General features: G+C 41.4%; 1 protein-coding gene across 1 annotated transcript; it reads left to right on the plus strand.

Annotated features, from left to right (window-relative positions):
• Window positions 1-17814, plus strand: GABRD (gamma-aminobutyric acid type A receptor subunit delta). The gene is made up of 9 exons (XM_086475963.1): window positions 1-68; window positions 9594-9706; window positions 10258-10325; window positions 11218-11438; window positions 12264-12346; window positions 14617-14754; window positions 15663-15818; window positions 16421-16632; window positions 17515-17814. Exons 1-9 carry the CDS (start codon window positions 1-3, stop codon window positions 17812-17814), a joined length of 1359 nt encoding a protein of 452 aa, XP_086332089.1.
• The last annotated feature ends 207 nt before the right edge of the window (window positions 17815-18021 follow it).

Genomic DNA, 18021 nt, shown 5'->3' on the forward strand with positions numbered 1-18021 from the left:
ATGGAATTTCTCACCTGGGTTTTTCCTGCCTTGGTTCTACTGTGCACCCAAGAGCACAGGTGTATCAGGTAAGAAAACGCCTCATCGGTCTGTCTTAGACTGGCCCTAGGCAGCCCCTTCTTTCGGTGTGGTGGGGTGAGAAATGCCGTGTCTGGCTGTAGCTGTTACTCTTTCCCCTGCCCGTAGCTCCTGCTTTTGCACAGGGATGCTCTGCATTTAAGGGCTATGACTGCTTATGAGCATTCAAAAGAATAAGGGGTCTTGACTGAAGAGTTTCCTCAATGTGCTCCACCTTTGTTTTCTTTCTTTCATCGTTTTCTAGTGGAGGATGCACTTCTGCTAACTGAGCAGCAGTTTCTTGGGTTCACCAAGGGGTGTGTTTGTAACAGGGTGCCTGGGGAAGCCTTTTCCCGAGGGCACTTACTCTAAATCGGGGGCAATCTCTGTTTGTGATGGCACTGCACACCCCAGCGCAGCCTCATCCCCTTAGACAGCTCTGTAGGGGGCCTGCTTGAACATGAAACTCTTCCATCAAACCCATCACAACAGTGGGTACTAACTGAGCATCTTTGCTTAGGGCCTCCACAGGCACAATTTAAAAACCCAAAATACAAACATTCCTGTCTAACAGGTTCATTAAGTCTTCTGAACTTGAGATAAGAGGAAGAGACAGGCAGAGATCTTAGAAAAAAAGGTTTGAGGACCACCAACCATTTCTTAAAATAATAAATTGTAAAGATATATGTTTGCAATTCTCAGTCATTTATTCTGAAGGTGTTAGCTAGGCAACCGGCGATGTTCTCTATATATTCTCTACAGATCTGGAGGCTGTGTGTGGAGAAAGCTTGCCATGATTATGCAATGAAAATAGAAGGGGGAGTAGAAAGAACTTGCTGCATTTAAAAACATGCCTACATCATCCTGAGCAGAGATGGCTGTGGTGTTAAAGGGGTCTTCCTACTTCTACTTTACAGACATCATTAATAGCTTCCGAGGAGTATAAGAAGCAAAGTGATAATTGTAGTAAGACGTAACATTGCTGTTATAGTTTTTGGAATTGATTAGTGAGATCTGATTTTTGCACTGGGAAGGAAAAGGATCTTGCATTAGAGGAAGTGTCAAGTCAACTGCTCTTATTCAGGACCGACATAATGATTTATCCTGTGACCTTGAATCTCTTATCCAGGGTCAGATCCTGACACCCTCATGCTCTGAAGCAATCCAGTATCACAGTGAAGGCAGAGAAAATACTGCTTAAGACCTAAGGGCATCAAGATCTTGCCCATAATTCCAATGATCTTGTTTCTCTCTCTGCACTTGGGCTAGCATTGAGTGGTTTGGTTGAAAAGTGGTGTTTGAGTATAAAAGAAGAAAAAAAAGAATTTTAAGGAAGAGTCAGTCTTCTCAGCCTCTGTCTTCAAGGTCTGTTTCTAGACACAGCAACTGCCAGGATATGTGCAACCTGTAATTGGTTGGATAAATTATTTTGTATTTGGATTCATTATCTAGTTACTTGACTTTCTTTCTCCAGTTACACAACAGTGATGTGTTGTTTGTTAGAAATACATATACTTGTGGCAGAGAGAAAGGCAAGGCAAATTCTGGCTTGTGAAATTCCAACTGTTCAGTTTGTAGTAGTTATCCAAATATGCCACAGTGTAAGACATTCAATGGCCAAAGAAAGCTGCTCTGTGTAGTACAGCAGTTTTCTGAAGGTTCAGGATTTAGCATGGCTATGGCAGAACATTTTTTAATCTTGTAAAAAGTGAGTAATCTTTCTTACATGTGTACTTTTGATGAGTTCAACAGGACTAAACCAAAATTTTACCCTTGCATCAGTAAAATTACTCACACATAGAAGACCTGTTAAATAATTCCACTTGTAAGGGCACAAGAAGCACATTAACTTCCTTCTTCTTCTTCTTTAGAGTTCCGTAATGTGATATTACATGTAATTATTTTTGGTAAGAGATGCTTTTATGAAGAGCAGTAGCTACATTTTATTGCTCTGATTTTGTTTTCTGAATGTAACGTGATCTGTGGTTACGGCGGCTGAGGCTGTCCAACACCACGAAGTTCTCTGCTTCTGCGTTCTGTGGTCTGCGGGTGGAAAGGTGGAAGCAAAACCAGATGTAAACACGAAAGAACATTTCAGCGAGTTCTGAACTCAGTGGTATGACAGAAGACTTCCCAAAGGCAAACCTGCCTATTAAGAGGATGTTAAGGTTTGGCGGAGGAGGGCCGTGGGGAACACGTGTAGCCTGCTTCCCCACAGCAGTTCTGAACGTCCTTTCAGGGTGCTTTAGAGGGCTGTACTGGAGCAATTCTCTGTCGTGTGTGCTGTTTGACTGAAGGGAATGAGCCACAGTCACCCTAAGTCAGCACATTCTACTTATGCCACTGCTGTTTCCAGGTAAACATTTTTAAAAGGTAGTAGTTCGTGGTCTGCTTGAGGCAGTGATTAGCGGCAAGACATTTGGCATTTATTTGATTGACAGCGCTTTGGGGCAAGGACCATAGCTTCCATTATTTTATCAGAGTTTGATATGCTGTGGATGCTGCAGTAATAAATGTGTCGTAGTGCATGAGATCATCTGCTGAAATACACTTGGTGAAATTTTTCTTCACTTGTGCGGGTAAAGCGTACTATCGATAGGAGTTTTGGGGTGTATGCCCGCACTGTGTAGCTCTTTACTGAAAGATTTTAACATTCAAATAAAACCAGATGTATCTCTCATATTTAAGACTCTACTATGTTAAATGACTTTTATACATTTGCATAGAATTGTCCTTCTGTTGTGTGTCTCCCTCAGCCTTTTGCTTCTATTCATGGAAAAAGAGCAGCTTTAATACGTGAATATATGCAAAGAGTGGTCCATTTTCTGTAGCTTAAAACTCACAGGAAATAAGGGCTTTTATGTTCAGAAGGTTGCCATGAATTAAGCCTAATGCTTTTTCAATTACATTTCAAAACACAAAACGTATTTACAGTGAGCTTCACTTAGAGTCAGGAATGGCAGATGGGAAGGATACACATACTGCTCTGGATAATCCTGGAGTTTGACAGAGGCCAGATTGTTCACTGACCTTACAGGATATTCCTTGTCTTTTTCCCAATAAAAAGTTTTCTTGAGTGGCAATGACATCTGGGACATTTGTGCCCAAAAGATTATCTCAACGAAAATGAAATGTACTCCATCCCAGCCCTCACTGTCAGTCAAACTAGCATTTCCATCTACCAGGTTAAAAGATTCACGTAACAACTATGTCACAGTCCCAAAAAGAATCAGGTTGGCAGATTTAAAGAAGAAACAGGAGATGTAGAACGTGACTTTCCACATCTTTCTGCTATACATATTTGTCAAAAGGTTAGTGCACTCTCCCTACAAGTGTGACCTAAAATCAGTGTCTCATTGGCCACTGACTTCAAGATGCTGCTGAGCTTTTGGCACTGCTGTGCAAAAATAATACTGCTAATGTTATCTCTTGTTCAGCTGCTGTAGTGCGCTCATTCACACAGAACATACGGATTGCCTCTTTCCTTGGTGTAATTTAAATACTTTCCAGATTTTTTCTAGTAATATTGATAAATTTCTAGCAATGGTTTTCAAGCAGTATTCTGGAAGACAGTGAAGATAGGCTAATACCTCACTTGCCTGACAAGCCCTTTAAAGATTGGCTGTCCAAGCTGATGGATGCTTCTCCTCCAGATCGCTCCACATGAGTAGAACGCAATGGTCCGGCAGTGGCTGGGAGAAAGGCGTCAGCTTGGATAGAAAGGATTTGGGGATAGATGTACTTTTTACTCTAGAACTGATAGTACTTAGCTCTACTACGTAGAGGAGATGGATTTCTTTGTCATTTGAGACTCATTGCTTGGAGTTGCTTTCCCTAACCTGTGTCAAGGACAGTTTTGTTAGGCAAAGAAGGACTTTGTAGTTTTGCCAGGTTTATCAATGGTGATGGTCTCCTTTGTCTAGCATGCAAGAGAACTGACTATTCTTTTAATCGTGTAAACAGCAGTAATCTGTTTTCTACTGCTAACAACGAGCTTTGTTGTTCTCACAATGCTTTAACTTCAGATATGGACAGATGTAAATATATTCTCCAGAATATCTGCTTGAAATGAGATATGTACAGAGTCAGAGTGTGGTTGAAAAACCATCTTCTTCAGCTTTAGATTTGGGAATGACTTCTAGAGTGATGTTAGTACGCATGTCTATGTCGCCGTTCAGTCAACTGGGCACCCCACTCTGGCCTGGTGTGAAGTAAAGATAAGCTTTCTGATGAGCTGTTACGGCCCTTGAATTTTACAAATCAACAGCTTAATTTTACAGAGTCCTTACTAAAACAAGCTTTACAGCAGCTTACATCAGGGAGTGAAGTTGCTGAATCAACTAATAGTAGTTTCCTTTCTTTTCATCTTTACTGCTTACACTGTGAAAAGTTAATCCCTTCCAATGCGTCTTTTCTATGCTGGTCTTCCTTTTTCAGGTGTAATAAATGAATAACATTTTAAGACATACATAATCCCAACTGCTTATCAAGGATGAATGGCATTCTCCCACTGTCCTTTGTGTAACTTTAAAGCACTGGATCTGATGTATGGAAGTCCAGAGGAATGGCTCAAAGGAGTCATCGCATGTAAAGTGCCATGAAAATAAAGGTCTGCTTTCCAAAGCCATCAGTTTTGACTGAGGACTGCTATACTATCTGCTAGTATTTACACTTTTGTCTTCATCAGATAAAAAAGGAATGAAAATATTATAGGTAGAATAATATTCTTGAGTTTTTTGTTTCTTTTCTCCCTCAATATTCTTGAGGGACAAAAAAAGAGGGGAATGGGAGATTTCTACTAAGCTGGAGGACCCGAGATGACTTTAGACCTAAAGAGCACATATCAGACTTACACAAGCAGAACCTGGGCTCATTTACACCATGCTGAATCATACCTGCAAGCATTCAGCCCCCGCTACGTTCGTTCTCACGTCCGTATTATTTCCCTTGCCCCACCAGCCTCCCTGTCAGTCTGACAAAATGTGATTTGAAGACTATGGCTGTTTAAAGTGATCACTGGGTGGCCTAAAGGTACAATATAGGTTCACAGAATGGCTGAGGTTGGAAAGGACCTCAGGAGGCCATCTAGGCCACCCCCCTGCTCCTGGCATTTGGCATTTATAAAGCAGGGCCACCCAGAGCCAGTTGCCCAGGACCACGTTCATGCGGCATTTAAATACCACCAATAAGGCCACCACCTCTCTCAGCGACCTGTCCCAGTGCTCCATCACCCTCACAGTGACAAAGGGTTTCCTGGTGTCCAGGCAGAACCTGCTGTGTTTCAGCTTGTGCCCACTGCCTCTGTCCTGTCACTGGGCACCACTGCAAAGAGCCCGGCTCTGCCGCCTTCACGCCCTCCCCTCCCCTATTCAGGTACGTTGATAAGATCCCCCTGAGCCTTCTCTTCTCCAGGCTGAACAGTCCCAGCTCACTCAGCTTTTCCTCACATGAGAGATGCTCCAGTCCCTCAATCATCTGCACGAAAACCCCCTAATATTAGCAAAAGCTTTTTGGTAACTCAGTGACAACCGTTTGTAAATGAAGCTGTAGGTTATTCTGATTCGCATATTCTCTTTGAGTGTCTAGGAGCCATTCTGCGAGCACCGCACTGGTGTGTAAGAATGGCACTGACTGAGTGCGGGGAATTTTCTTGCCCATTTCAAAGAAATTTAAAAATGAGCCAATAGTATAAACATCAACAAAGTAAATCTAGCCATAAAATTATTTCGGCTGTAATACTTTAATAACCCCCGCTGGTCTTAAGTGTCTATAGCTTCACTAGCTTCAACACATTTGTTACACCGATGATCTAACCCTAAGGCTTTATTAATAATAGAAACAAGATTCTTTCTAATTGTGTCATGGATATTTAAGTAAAACTCCCTCTAGATCATAATCTGCTTAAAACACATGGCAAGCTACAGCCCACAGTTTTTAACCCAACTCTCGTCATTTTAACTTCCTTTTAGCTCAGCGGCTCTCCTTAATGCTGTTAAAATAGAACAGTGACACAGGAGAACTGCTGCGTGCTCAACTGCTGCGTCCTAACTAAGGCTTTTCCAAAAGAGATGATGCTCCTGGCAGTTCTTACAGTGACTGATCACTGTAAGTGATCTGGGGATGAGTTCTTGAAGCACACAAGTAGCAATACCTATTGTGAAAGGGGTGAAATACCTATTATTGCTACCTATAGCAATACCTATTCTGTGAAAGCAGAAGCTGGTTTTATTCTTTTTCTTAGGTTGAGTACTTATAAATATACACACTACTCTGATCTTACAACGACTTGAACCTAGCACTTCCGTACTATTGAGTACGCAGGAAGCATAAGCTAGATTCTCCCATTGTCACAGGTCAGGCACACAAGATAGGTCACGATGGTGTAGTCACCTTTTGGCTTGAGCATTGCTTCCAAAACACTTTACAGAACCTGGCTGCAGTTTTAGCAACAGGAATCGAAAAAGCACCATCTTCTACTGAAGAGGCAAAGAGATTTTAGGCAGATATATTCATTCACGCATATTCAAGTTATTTAATTACGAAAAGACTTAAAGTATCATTCTTTAACTATAAAAGGAGCTCAGGTATTTTACTGATTAGGAATACGATTACATATCTATGGCTGAGACTTACAAGTTACAAATAAGTACATTTTTAAACAAAATACTTTCAACATAATCTCATATTCTCTAATCTGCCAAGGCCTTAATTTTAAAAAATATTTGTTTTCTGTATACAAATATAATCCTGTATATATAATACTGATAGCCTCAGTATTTCCAGAAATAGGGTAGTGAATGTAAAAGAAAATAAATGAAAGAATTTTTGATTTGCAGTGATTGATGGTATTGCAGGAGAAAGCCAGACCTTAGCATCTGGGTCTTGCCAAGTATTTTGAAAATATAATTTCATTTAAGTAAATACTGACAGTTGGATGATTGAAAGACCTGCACATAGGAAACAGCAGTGTGATAGAAAGAAGTGTTTATATAGTTGATGAGACCCAATAAAGAAGTAAAAACTCCGACAAGACACCCAATAAAGAGGTAAAGAGCTCTGTCAATATCTGTTATAAACCCTCAATGCCCTTGTCTAAATCAATTGTGTTACTCCAGTTGACGTAGCTGAAAATATGGCTCTTGAATCTTCCGAGATCTTTGCTCAGAAGAGATGTAGGAACCTGAGAAATACCTGAGAGAGTCATTTGAGATGAACATGCAGCAGTCTGCTCATGGCAAGGAAACCTTATAAATGCAATTTAATATGTATCCCAAATTCTAGCGTTCTGCTGTGAACTAACAGAGTTTCACTTCGGAGCAGCGTCCCTACACTTTAAGGTCACTTAAGCTTTGACAACTCCTTTACTGCAAGTTTTCCATGTCTCTGCTGCTTAGAACGTAGATTTATACAGTGTAATCCCACAGCTCCTTCCTCATAATTGACTCCATATGTGGGCCAAGAATTTTATGACCAGGGCAATCAAAGATTTTTCTTTCAGTCCCCTGTGAGAAGAGTTGGTTGTGGTAGGACACTCTGCTGCTGTGCTAGCAGTAGCTGCACGTGCTGAGCTGAATGCCCAGGCTGGCATATTCTGGAGAGAAAAAAATGTGCTTTATGTGGGTCAATGTCACATGAACACTCCAAGAAAGCTGTGTAAGTACCACGGCAGAGTATGTTTATGGTATATTATTCTGCAGCCTTTCATCAATGTTTAAGGAATTTCTCTTCTATTGCTAGTGATACATATCTCTCAAATGCCAAATTTATTGCTGGACTCAGTGGAAGATGCTAAAACAGTGCTCAGAGAGTTTTGAGACAGCACTTGCATTCAGACACAGGCCCTCTCATGCCACTGGCAATTTTTCTCTTTGCAAATAGTTGTGGTAGACGCTGTCACAGCCCTTCATTTCTCTGTTCCTGTCATGTCAATCACAGTGCTGGCAAGAGGAATTACATGAGCAGGCACAGATCTTCTTCAAATGAAGTCTGCCAGCTCAGTTTAAACAGTTAATGAAGACAATATAAGCTTGCCCGTGCTTACAAGAAACCATGGAATATCCACACAACTGCTCGTACCAGGAGGGCTGAGGGGCTGGCATTTGCCAGGTGGTGGAAAAAAGCCACAAGAACCTGTGCTGATGTCTTCAAGGTGCATCACTGGATCAGAAAGAAGCATGCGCCTAGCACCTGGGAGATGGAGCCTTATTGCCAGGAGGAGACTGCGGCACGCTGCACAAATCTGACAGCAGCACATTCCCTCCCAGGCAAAACCTACTGCCTGTTTGGGGGCTCGCGCAGGTCCCAAGAGAGGCTACAAAAGGATGCGCGCATTATGGCATCCCGCACTCCTGACCCGAGGACAGATGGCCAAACACCCACACTGCCTCACGCTGGCACGCCCGAAACAGCACAAGCAGGTGAGCTGGGGCCATCCCAGCGTGATGGAACCATCCCTATATGCCCAAAACTCTGGGGCACCTGTGGGAAGGTGGAGTGGGACAGAGACATTTCAGTGCTATGGATACCTCATCTACCTCAAGACCATGACCAAGAACAGCCCCAAATCCAGGACCATAGTTGGGGCTCTTGACCCTGCATTTCTAGGATCATGGAGCACACCTCAGGTTCCAGGACAATGGCCAAATCCTTCAGGCTCACCACTATAGGCAGCTCCTCGCACTGCAGAACCATGGGCACCTCTGGAAGTTTCTGGAGGCTCCTGAGTCACCCGGACCATAGGCGGCCACCACTTCGGCTCAGAATGAGGGAGAACCACCAGGCTTTCGGGAGCCATGGACAGCACCTCCCAAGTTCCACCGGCACTGCCCGCTCCTGCCGAGATTTGGGTCCGGCCCGCAGGCAGCTCCATGTCAGGTCGGGGCCCTGGGGATGCCCCCTTCGGTGCTTCCACACTTTCATCTCTTTTTAAGTGAGATCTCCTTTTTGACCGTATCTTTGAGTTTTCAGGTGTTTGTACACCTTCCATTAGATATTTCTGAGACCCAGTGGTACTTTTCACAGTATCGAAGATGGTAAATCCAAATTCCAGCTTTATAATTTTTGCTGTTTTCCCATCACATTTGACAATATTCCAGCCTTCTTGATCTCAGCTGTTCCACAGTGGTACTAGGAGCTGTCACAGCTGCTGAGTCCTGCTACCCAGATAGCTGCATTTCAGCATCCACAGATGCATTTTATGTGCTATACAAAGTATCTTGGTTCCCCTCATGCTTTCTTTACATTTCTAAATCTTTTTTTCCTACTTTTTATTTTAAAAAGAAAAAACCTTAAAAAAGTATGTGCTTATATTTCAGAAAGAAGCCATAGTCTTGCCTGAAATATGTTTTGATTTAAACAGAAATATCTGAAATGGTTTTCCTATCTATAGACAGTATTTTTCCACTAAATTACCAATATAGCTGATTATACTGTAGGTGGTCTCTGGTGTAAAAGAAGTCAAATGTCTTCCATTTTCTGTTATTTTTTCATTTGTAAACATGGCCAAGTTTTAAAAGATACTTATTCTCTTTACCTAGAGCTATGAATGACATTGGAGATTACGTAGGTTCCAACATCGAAATATCCTGGTTACCCAATCTGGATGATTTAATGAAAGGGTATGCACGTAATTTCAGGCCTGGAATTGGAGGTGAGGCTGAGAATAATGTCTCTTTTGTTTCTTACAATCCTTCTGTCCTCTGATGTTTATGTGAACTTCATCCTCTAGGTGACTATCTATTACTTAGGTACTGGAAATAATAACAATCAACAATTTGCTTGATTTTGAAAAAAGACAGACTATACAACAGAATTAGCAACACAGTCTTCTGGCTGATGCAGTTCTTAAATCACCGATATCCAAGTTAAAGGAATTTTGGATTACACTAAACGGCGATAATTTCTGCATTTGCCTGCATGCTGTTTTAAACTAGACGATGTGGTTTGCAGAAAGGATTCCATAATTTTCAGTAGTTGCGATCATATCTCATGTCCTTTATCACTGAAGTGAGGTGTTCTTTTGGAAATTGAGGATGCAATCTGTAAAAGATTTAAATCTCTTGCTTTAAGGTAGATTTTACTTGGAAAGTGTACTTTATCATTAATTCACTCTGTATGAAAGAATTAACAGTCTTGGCTCATCTATATTTTCATAGGTGCTATGATGATGTAAATCACCCCATTCAAACATTTTTTTCTCAGGTCCTCCTGTTAATGTTGCTCTTGCAATTGAAGTAGCCAGCATTGACCACATCTCGGAAGTGAACATGGTATGTTATCAGTTAAACCTACTGAGTTGTGAATGCATGTACTGCAATGACAGGAAGTGTAGAAAACTAACTAACTAGAGAGCAGTTGATCTCTGACATGTCTGGAGCACAGAAATTACCACAAGAAGGTACTGCAAAGAACAAACATTCTATTTTACAACACAGGCAGAGTCTCTGCTGGCAGACATTGGCAATCACAAGAATCTAGCCATGTATTAGTCACTGAGATTTCTTACCACAGCTAGCAAGGTGCAGCACTTACTAACAGAAAGCCTAATCTTACGCGTTACTGCCAACTTCTGTTCAAATTCCTTTTCACCACAGTTACTTCCAAAAAGAAGCTAAGGGAATGGTTGGCTGTGAGATGCTGCTTTTTTTTTGTGTAAAGACCTTCCAATAAAGCAGTGCAGTGTAACAACTTACGAGTCACATAAACAAGCATGGCATGGATTAACTGCATTTCTGAAACACAGTAGATTTAATTTTAAAACCAAAACTTCAACTTTCCCTCCATCTTTTCCCTTCATTACAGATGTGTAACATCATCTGATTTCTTAGTTTTGCTTTAAAAAACCTTCAAAACCAGAAGTTGTACTTGTGGAGATACATAAACTGATTTTCTTCATTAAGACATATGCAACTTTTGCAACACCTTACACACAACACTGGCACTGAGTCACTTTTTGTTATCTTGGGTTTATCCATGGTAGAAGCACATGACAGAAATTAAAATGCTTGGGCAGCTCTATGGTTGACTGAGTATAAAAATACTTATTTGCATTGGAAGCAGTTAATACATTTCTAGCCTAATACAATGATTTTTGGACAAATCCCCAGGCATTATCATTGTTTGTTTAGCATCACTTTTTAACTGGGATTTCTCTTGTCATAGGAATATACCATGACGGTATTTTTGCACCAGAGCTGGCGAGATGACCGTCTGTCTTACAACCACACCAATGAAACTCTGGGCTTAGACAGCCGGTTTGTGGACAAGCTCTGGTTGCCAGATACTTTCATAGTAAATGCCAAGTCTGCCTGGTTCCATGATGTGACTGTGGAAAACAAACTTATCAGGCTCCAGCCAGATGGAGTCATTTTATACAGCATCAGGTGAGTGAGAAAGCGTGCAAGTGTACTCTATCATGTATTAACTTTTTGAACAGACTATAAAGTAATCACTCAGTTTTCCTAGGATGATTTCCTGAAATAATTATTAATTTAAAATGGAAGAAAGCACTGGTGCCTCCTATCAGAGATCCCTTTGCTTTACAAGGATTACACTGCCAGGAAGGTACCTTTGGCAACACAAATACATTTTCCACTGCGTAAGAACTGATCACTTTCAGAATGCCCTTAATGGGAGATAGGCATCTCATCACTATTTGATGACCATAACTATTTGGCGAGAAGATGCTGAATACAGAGCAAAGATTCTGTTCTCCACTCTCTCACTATTTTCCAAAGGAACTATGAGTCTGATATAGGCTCAGCTTCCCATCTTTCAAACGGAGAAAGTAGTATTTCCTCACATTGGAAGCGTGTTCTTGCTAGAACTCAGTAACTATATTTAAAGTTAATTATGTAATATTCTTAAAATAATGAGTGTGCACCTTTGAAATTGTAAGTCACCCTTAAGGTGTTGGTAGTGATCCTGCTGACAGTGGAAGGGAGTAGATTAGACTCAGAAAAGTCTTTTTATCATCAAAAGTAGCTGAAGCATCCTCTGACATTAGACAAGTCATTTGACCTTTCTCCAATTCCCCCCCGCCTTTGGGTTTCCCCCAGACATAGTAAAGGCAATGGCCATAAGGATTTTGAAAACAGTTTCCTGTATCAGCATTAAGGTTTCAAAGTTTTCCATTTAGCCTTTTGAGTTCTGAGGAAAAGGCTCTCTATCTGAATGCAACTAACTGGCGTTCACCTTGCTTGGAACAGGATTACCTCAACAGTGGCCTGTGACATGGACCTTTCCAAGTACCCAATGGATGAGCAGGAGTGCATGCTGGATTTGGAGAGCTGTAAGAGCTGAGTACAGTGCTTCCTATCATCTGTGTTTTGTTTAAAGCCTGTGTGTATTGTACTTAGCTTGCTGGAGTGATTCTGCTTTAGTCAATGAAATGTAAGGGGTGTCTTAGCATTTAGAAATAAAGGGTATAAACATAAACCCCTTCATTCTCTGTGTTGGGCATTAGACTATGGACTTTTCAGTATCAGTTCAGCTCTGATCCAGTTTAAAAGTACAGGGTGAAAAAATTTAGTGAAGATGAACAACCTGCAGTTGTGCTGACAAATGTCTGGAACGTTGCGCTTGATGTAAAACCGAGTGCAATTGTGACAGTCACTAGCTTACCCAGGTTTGCAGCAAATCCAGTGAGAATAAGTAGAGAAGCCCACAGGCAAAATTTGATGTGCTATTTTTTCTTTACGAGAAAACAGGAAGAAGAAAGAATTCCCTGCTTTTAATGAATGCCATTGTGACTAACCCTTACATAGCTCTTTAGCTTGCCTAGGCATTCCTGTATCTGTCATGCAGAAAGCAGTCAGAATACTGCATGGATCGGCTTAAATGCATTTGTACTGACAAAGGAGGGTGAAGAAAGCATTTATATTTTGTCCAACCTGTATTTTCTCTATGATCAGCATGTTATTCCCCTGAGCATTAATACTTTTGAATGAAATTCACCAGGGACACAAGCAGGGGCCGCCCGGTCAATGGCAATGCATCTGGCCTTTTGTGGGTTTGTGTCAAGGAGTCTATGGGTCCTGAGGGTTCCACTGAACAGCAGTTTCTGACCAGATCCACTGGCCTATTGATGCAAGTTTCTCTTTTTCTTTTTTAGCCCTGACTTTGTTTTCTAGGCAATTAACTACAATACCGTTTTATCCTGTCAAAAATAGCAATCTACAGTTTTACTTATGCAATCGCCAAACGCAGAGGCAGCAGACAGTGAACCAGCAATCAGTTCTCTCTCCCAGCAAGTTCTGCAGGGAGTTTTGGTGGTGGTTGAATTTTTTAATTGAATTTGAAGGGTTTGATTTCAGTGAAACAAACATATAGAAATAAAGCCTCTTTAAACAAATGAATGGTTTAGTAGCAAGTTGTCCGTTAGCAGCAAAACTAGCAAAGATTGATTTCCTACGGACTTGCATATTACCTAAATCCTCTCATACATATCCTTCCCCTTCTCTCATGTCCCTGGTGCCCTGTACCTCTCCCGAGCAGTTATCTTCCTGCTGCCACCCCTGCCAAACTGCAGTCATTAATAGGCTGATGTAGGAGGTGATTGTCAAGCTAGCTGGTGCATCTCAGAGTAGACATGGGTCTGAGTTATACTGCTCTTCTCTAACTGGATGCCCAAATTTGATCTCTCCACACCATTTCTTACAAAACTTTAAAGGATCTAGAATTTCAGGAGTCAAGAATCAAGAATTTGAAACCTTTACCGTTTTGTCATTTTGGTTGGAAAACATTAAGGAAGTTCAAAAGCTGTTAGGAGGAGGACTGACAGAAAAACAATGCACAGGCGTTTTGCAGAGACATTGTTTTCTCATTAAACTACTTTAAGCCTGGGGGAGGCCCTAACAGTTGTTTCCAAGAGTGGGGATTCATGTGAACAATTCGGCTGTGTACTGTACTTTTCATGCGCTGTCCATTTCTGCAAGCACTGATGCAGAGCCAATTGGACACTTGCTTTTTGAGGACACTGGGGGAATCCCTGACAAAGGAAAACTGTTTCCCGGACACTGCCAGGCTGGTACAGAGTACTTACCTCATAAAATCAGTGTGTGAACTTGGAGATAGACTCGCTGTACAGAATTACACTCTGATCTGTCACCAGTAGAAAAGGCACAGATAGATTAGATTCGGTACTTATTTTCTTTTACAATCAGAAATTTCTGTGACTCTGAGATCCAAGCACAGTACAGGGGTAAGTAGGCTAGTTTGAGTGCTACAGTATCAGTTACTCTACTTTGAGTAGGCAAATGAGCTTTTTGAGAGATAATTTGAATATTTCTCATGACACTGAAGTGCATCGTGCCAGACCACATATTGCTAGTCAGTGTGAATCAACTTGGATTATCCTCCCTGTAGGAAAGCTATCCCAATGTGACACCGGCAATATCGATGTTGCCAGGACGGTGAATTATCCAGGCTGAATCACAGCGGGTTTGCCATGGGACTGATGAAACTCAGCGTAGCAGAGGAATTAGAGGACTTCCACTATGAGTCCTCTAAGTTCTTAATTTCTTCCTCAAACTTTGTGCTTATTCAGCTTTCTTTTGGCAGATGGCTACTCTTCAGAGGACATCGTCTACCACTGGTCAGAAAACCAGGAGGAGATCCATGGGCTGGATAAGCTGCAGCTTGCTCAGTTCACAATTACAAATTACCAGTTCACAACAGAAATGATGAACTTCAAATCCGGTAACAGGATCTGTCTTCAAGTCAGGGACAGTATCTGACTTTTTCCTGCACAGGGAAACTCCTATATCTATAATAGAAAATACTTCTTAAGTAACTAATTTAAGAACCTGTCAGGTTTCTGGTAAGAGTTTTCTTTAGCTTACAGTTGTAAAAAATGCCAACCTTTGCTGAGCCTTCAGGTAGCCACTGTAGCATATTAAGACCTTTAGTTCTGTACGTTTGACAAAATATGGCATGGAGTAGCCAGACAGCACTTGATCAAATACACTTGAGGTATAGCTCACATTTTCTTGACCTAATTTGCAACTTTGGATAAAGAAAAATTTCCATTAGCCCTGATGTGATGAGGCTTATGACGTACAGTCAGATCATTCTAATTCTATCCAGTAGAAATCAGTGGTGTGTATGCGTATCACTGGGTTTATTGCAATGTTTGTAAAAGATTGGAGTCAGTTCTTTCCTGCTGATTTTTCATCCTCTTTCAAGTATTCAGATTCTTATTTATGCTGCACATCTCCTCTAAGCTCTTTTTTGAGTTTGAAATTAACTTGGCCTTTTAAAAAATCTAAATTTAGTATCTGGAGGACTTTCTACAGCAGATGATAAGACAGCACACATTTTGAAGCAATACTGTTATTTGAGAAGACTCATGATTTTATTTTCAGATCTGGCATTGATATGACCTGAGACAAATCATTTGACCTATTCTTAGCTAACAGTGCTGATGAGAACTGCAGTACCTCGTGCAGGGTTTATGAAGATTAATTGAAAAAAAAATTCAAAAAAAGCTTTTTGTGATCCTTGTCCGAACGATGTTTAAGAATGTACATCGGTGTCATTACAGGAGATGTTATTTTGAGTCTCGGTTCAGCTGTAATTCACACAGTCAGAATCTTCCTTTTTTCCAGCAGGTCAGTTTCCCAGGCTCAGCCTCCACTTCCACCTTCGGCGAAACCGAGGAGTTTACATCATTCAGTCCTATGTTCCTTCTATCTTACTAGTGGCCATGTCGTGGGTCTCCTTCTGGATCAGTCAGTCAGCTGTGCCTGCCCGAGTGTCATTAGGTAAAACGGATAGTTCAGGGAACTGACGGGGATGGGTATGCTGGAGTTGTAATCGCGCTCTCTAATAATCCTCATTTTCCATGAAGGTGCCTTTATGAATACTATGTTTACATTTGCAGAAGAGAGGGTCCTTTAAAAGATTTCCCTCATGTGTTAATTTCTGTAATGCTATCAGAGCAGCTGCCTCGGTAAAGAGCAGAAAATAACCATCTAAAGATGGTTAAAAGCAACAGTGAATGCGAGGCAGATGTATGAAAGAATTGATTTGAAGGAACTGGGACAGTGAGAAAAAAATGTTCCTAGAGCTTGTGGATCCGTTTGCCTGAGTAAGGGTTGCAAGGCCAGATACAAATGCTTTTGAGGGTTAAGTCTTCTGGTTTTGTTTCTCCTGATCTACAACCAACCCAAGGATAACATGTTCAAAGCTGCCTTAGTCATACGAACGCATCATTTTTGACAAGCTCCCCTGTTTGGAAAATGAGAAGCCATGCTATTAAGGGGCTTCCACTGTGAAACTATTCCTCAGCTTCAGATTAGTAAATAGAATTCTTACAGTGTATACTATGAAACCTAAAATAGATTTTTCTCACACTACACTGCAGGTATAACTACTGTTCTGACTATGACTACACTGATGGTCAGTGCCCGATCTTCGCTTCCACGAGCATCTGCCATCAAGGCGCTTGATGTTTACTTCTGGATTTGCTATGTGTTTGTCTTCGCTGCACTGGTAGAATATGCCTTTGCACATTTCAACGCTGACTACATGAAAAAGCAAAAGAACAAGATAAAGGCGCGAAGGCAGAGCGCAGAGGTCAGTAAGCGTAATACTGCGAATAACTCTGCAAAAGCCATCACCCTGCACTATGACCTGTTTCTACTATGGAAGCAAGTGTGAGTTATGGTAACCTTGAGTTGCTCCTGTAGGGTCAGGGCAAAGTCATTATGACAGTATGACATGAGATGGGGAAGAAAGGCCTTTTTCAGAAGGTATTCTTTAGTAGCTGCTTCTGCTGAGAGTCTTTTCACTCTGCTCAGCATAATAAAATGCTGTCAGCAAAATGAAAACTAGGCCTGTAGCCTTGAACGTTGTCCCCTAGAGATTACATTTTTTACACCTGAACTGCATAAGGTACCTACAGATATAATTAGCATGGATATAATTTATGTAGATATGAAGCCCAGTGAATCCGAACAAAGGAGTCCGTAGATGAAATTTCTTCCAGGAACTCCAGATGGCTTTGGTGCTTTCTTCATGTACACACATGCATGTTAGTGACAAAACAGAGTGAATTGATTAAAGAACAGTATTTTTTTTTGACAATTCACAATTTGTAGTCCAGGCCTACGTATTTTTTAACTGCTCTCAGCGTTGACAAGAGCCAGAGAACTGCCTGTTGGCTTTGGCCACGCAGTGGGATAACTGTCTCAAAGTCAGTCAGTTATTTTCAGTCAGGAAGGCCTAAGCATGCTGTGTCAGTGGTGCCTCGGTAATTCAGAGCATGTGAAATGTAAAATTATAACCAGAATTCAGATGTGGTAACACAGCCTTCCAGCAGTCCTTCTGCCAAAGCAAGCGCTAAGTACCATTCAGTGCTTGCGGCTACGTCACCGCGTCGGTATCACGGCTAGCTTGGGTGAAGCGCTGCCTTTGCCCTGCAAATTGCTATTCTAGGTTTTCCTCTTTCCCTTGCAGGTAAATGTGAAGAACGCCATTGTTCTGTTTTCCCTTTCCATAGCTGGTGTGAACCAGGAACTGGCCATTTCCAACAGGCAGCACCGAATTCCCAGAAGCCTGCCTGGATCGTATGGCACAATAGAAATAGAAACGGGAGAGACAAAACGGCAGCAAGTAATGAAACTGGATAAAAAGAGTGGTCTGAAGTCCCTCTTTAAGCCCATTGATGCCGATACCATTGATATATATGCCAGAGCTGTGTTCCCAGCAGCCTTTGCAGCAGTCAATGTTATATACTGGGTTGCATACACAATGTAAAAAAAAAAAAAGAAAACTCACATGAAGAACTACAAATTGAACAAAACTGAACAACAGCTACAGACTAAAAAGCCCTTGCCGCTGAAACTGTATTGATCCATCTCTTCTCAAACTATTTTCCAATGAGCTCGAGACATTTCTAAAGTCAAGGAAGTCCTGCCACCAATTCCTACTAAAAGCAGCAATTTATTACTGATCTGATTCAAT

Source organism: Leptosomus discolor, chromosome 20, assembly GCF_034619465.1.
Source record: "Leptosomus discolor isolate bLepDis1 chromosome 20, bLepDis1.hap2, whole genome shotgun sequence".
NCBI lineage: Eukaryota > Metazoa > Chordata > Aves > Leptosomiformes > Leptosomidae > Leptosomus > Leptosomus discolor.

What these genes read in the sequence shown, in the direction of transcription:
- GABRD (XM_086475963.1), top strand. Translation starts at nt 1, where the DNA reads ATGGAATTTCTCACCTGGGTTTTTCCTGCCTTGGTTCTACTGTGCACC. An exon ending in ACATCTCGGAAGTGAACATG is followed by an intron (nt 10,326 to 11,217) that starts GTATGTTATCAG and finishes CTCTTGTCATAG; the next exon opens with GAATATACCATGACGGTATT. An exon ending in CATGCTGGATTTGGAGAGCT is followed by an intron (nt 12,347 to 14,616) that starts GTAAGAGCTGAG and finishes TTCTTTTGGCAG; the next exon opens with ATGGCTACTCTTCAGAGGAC.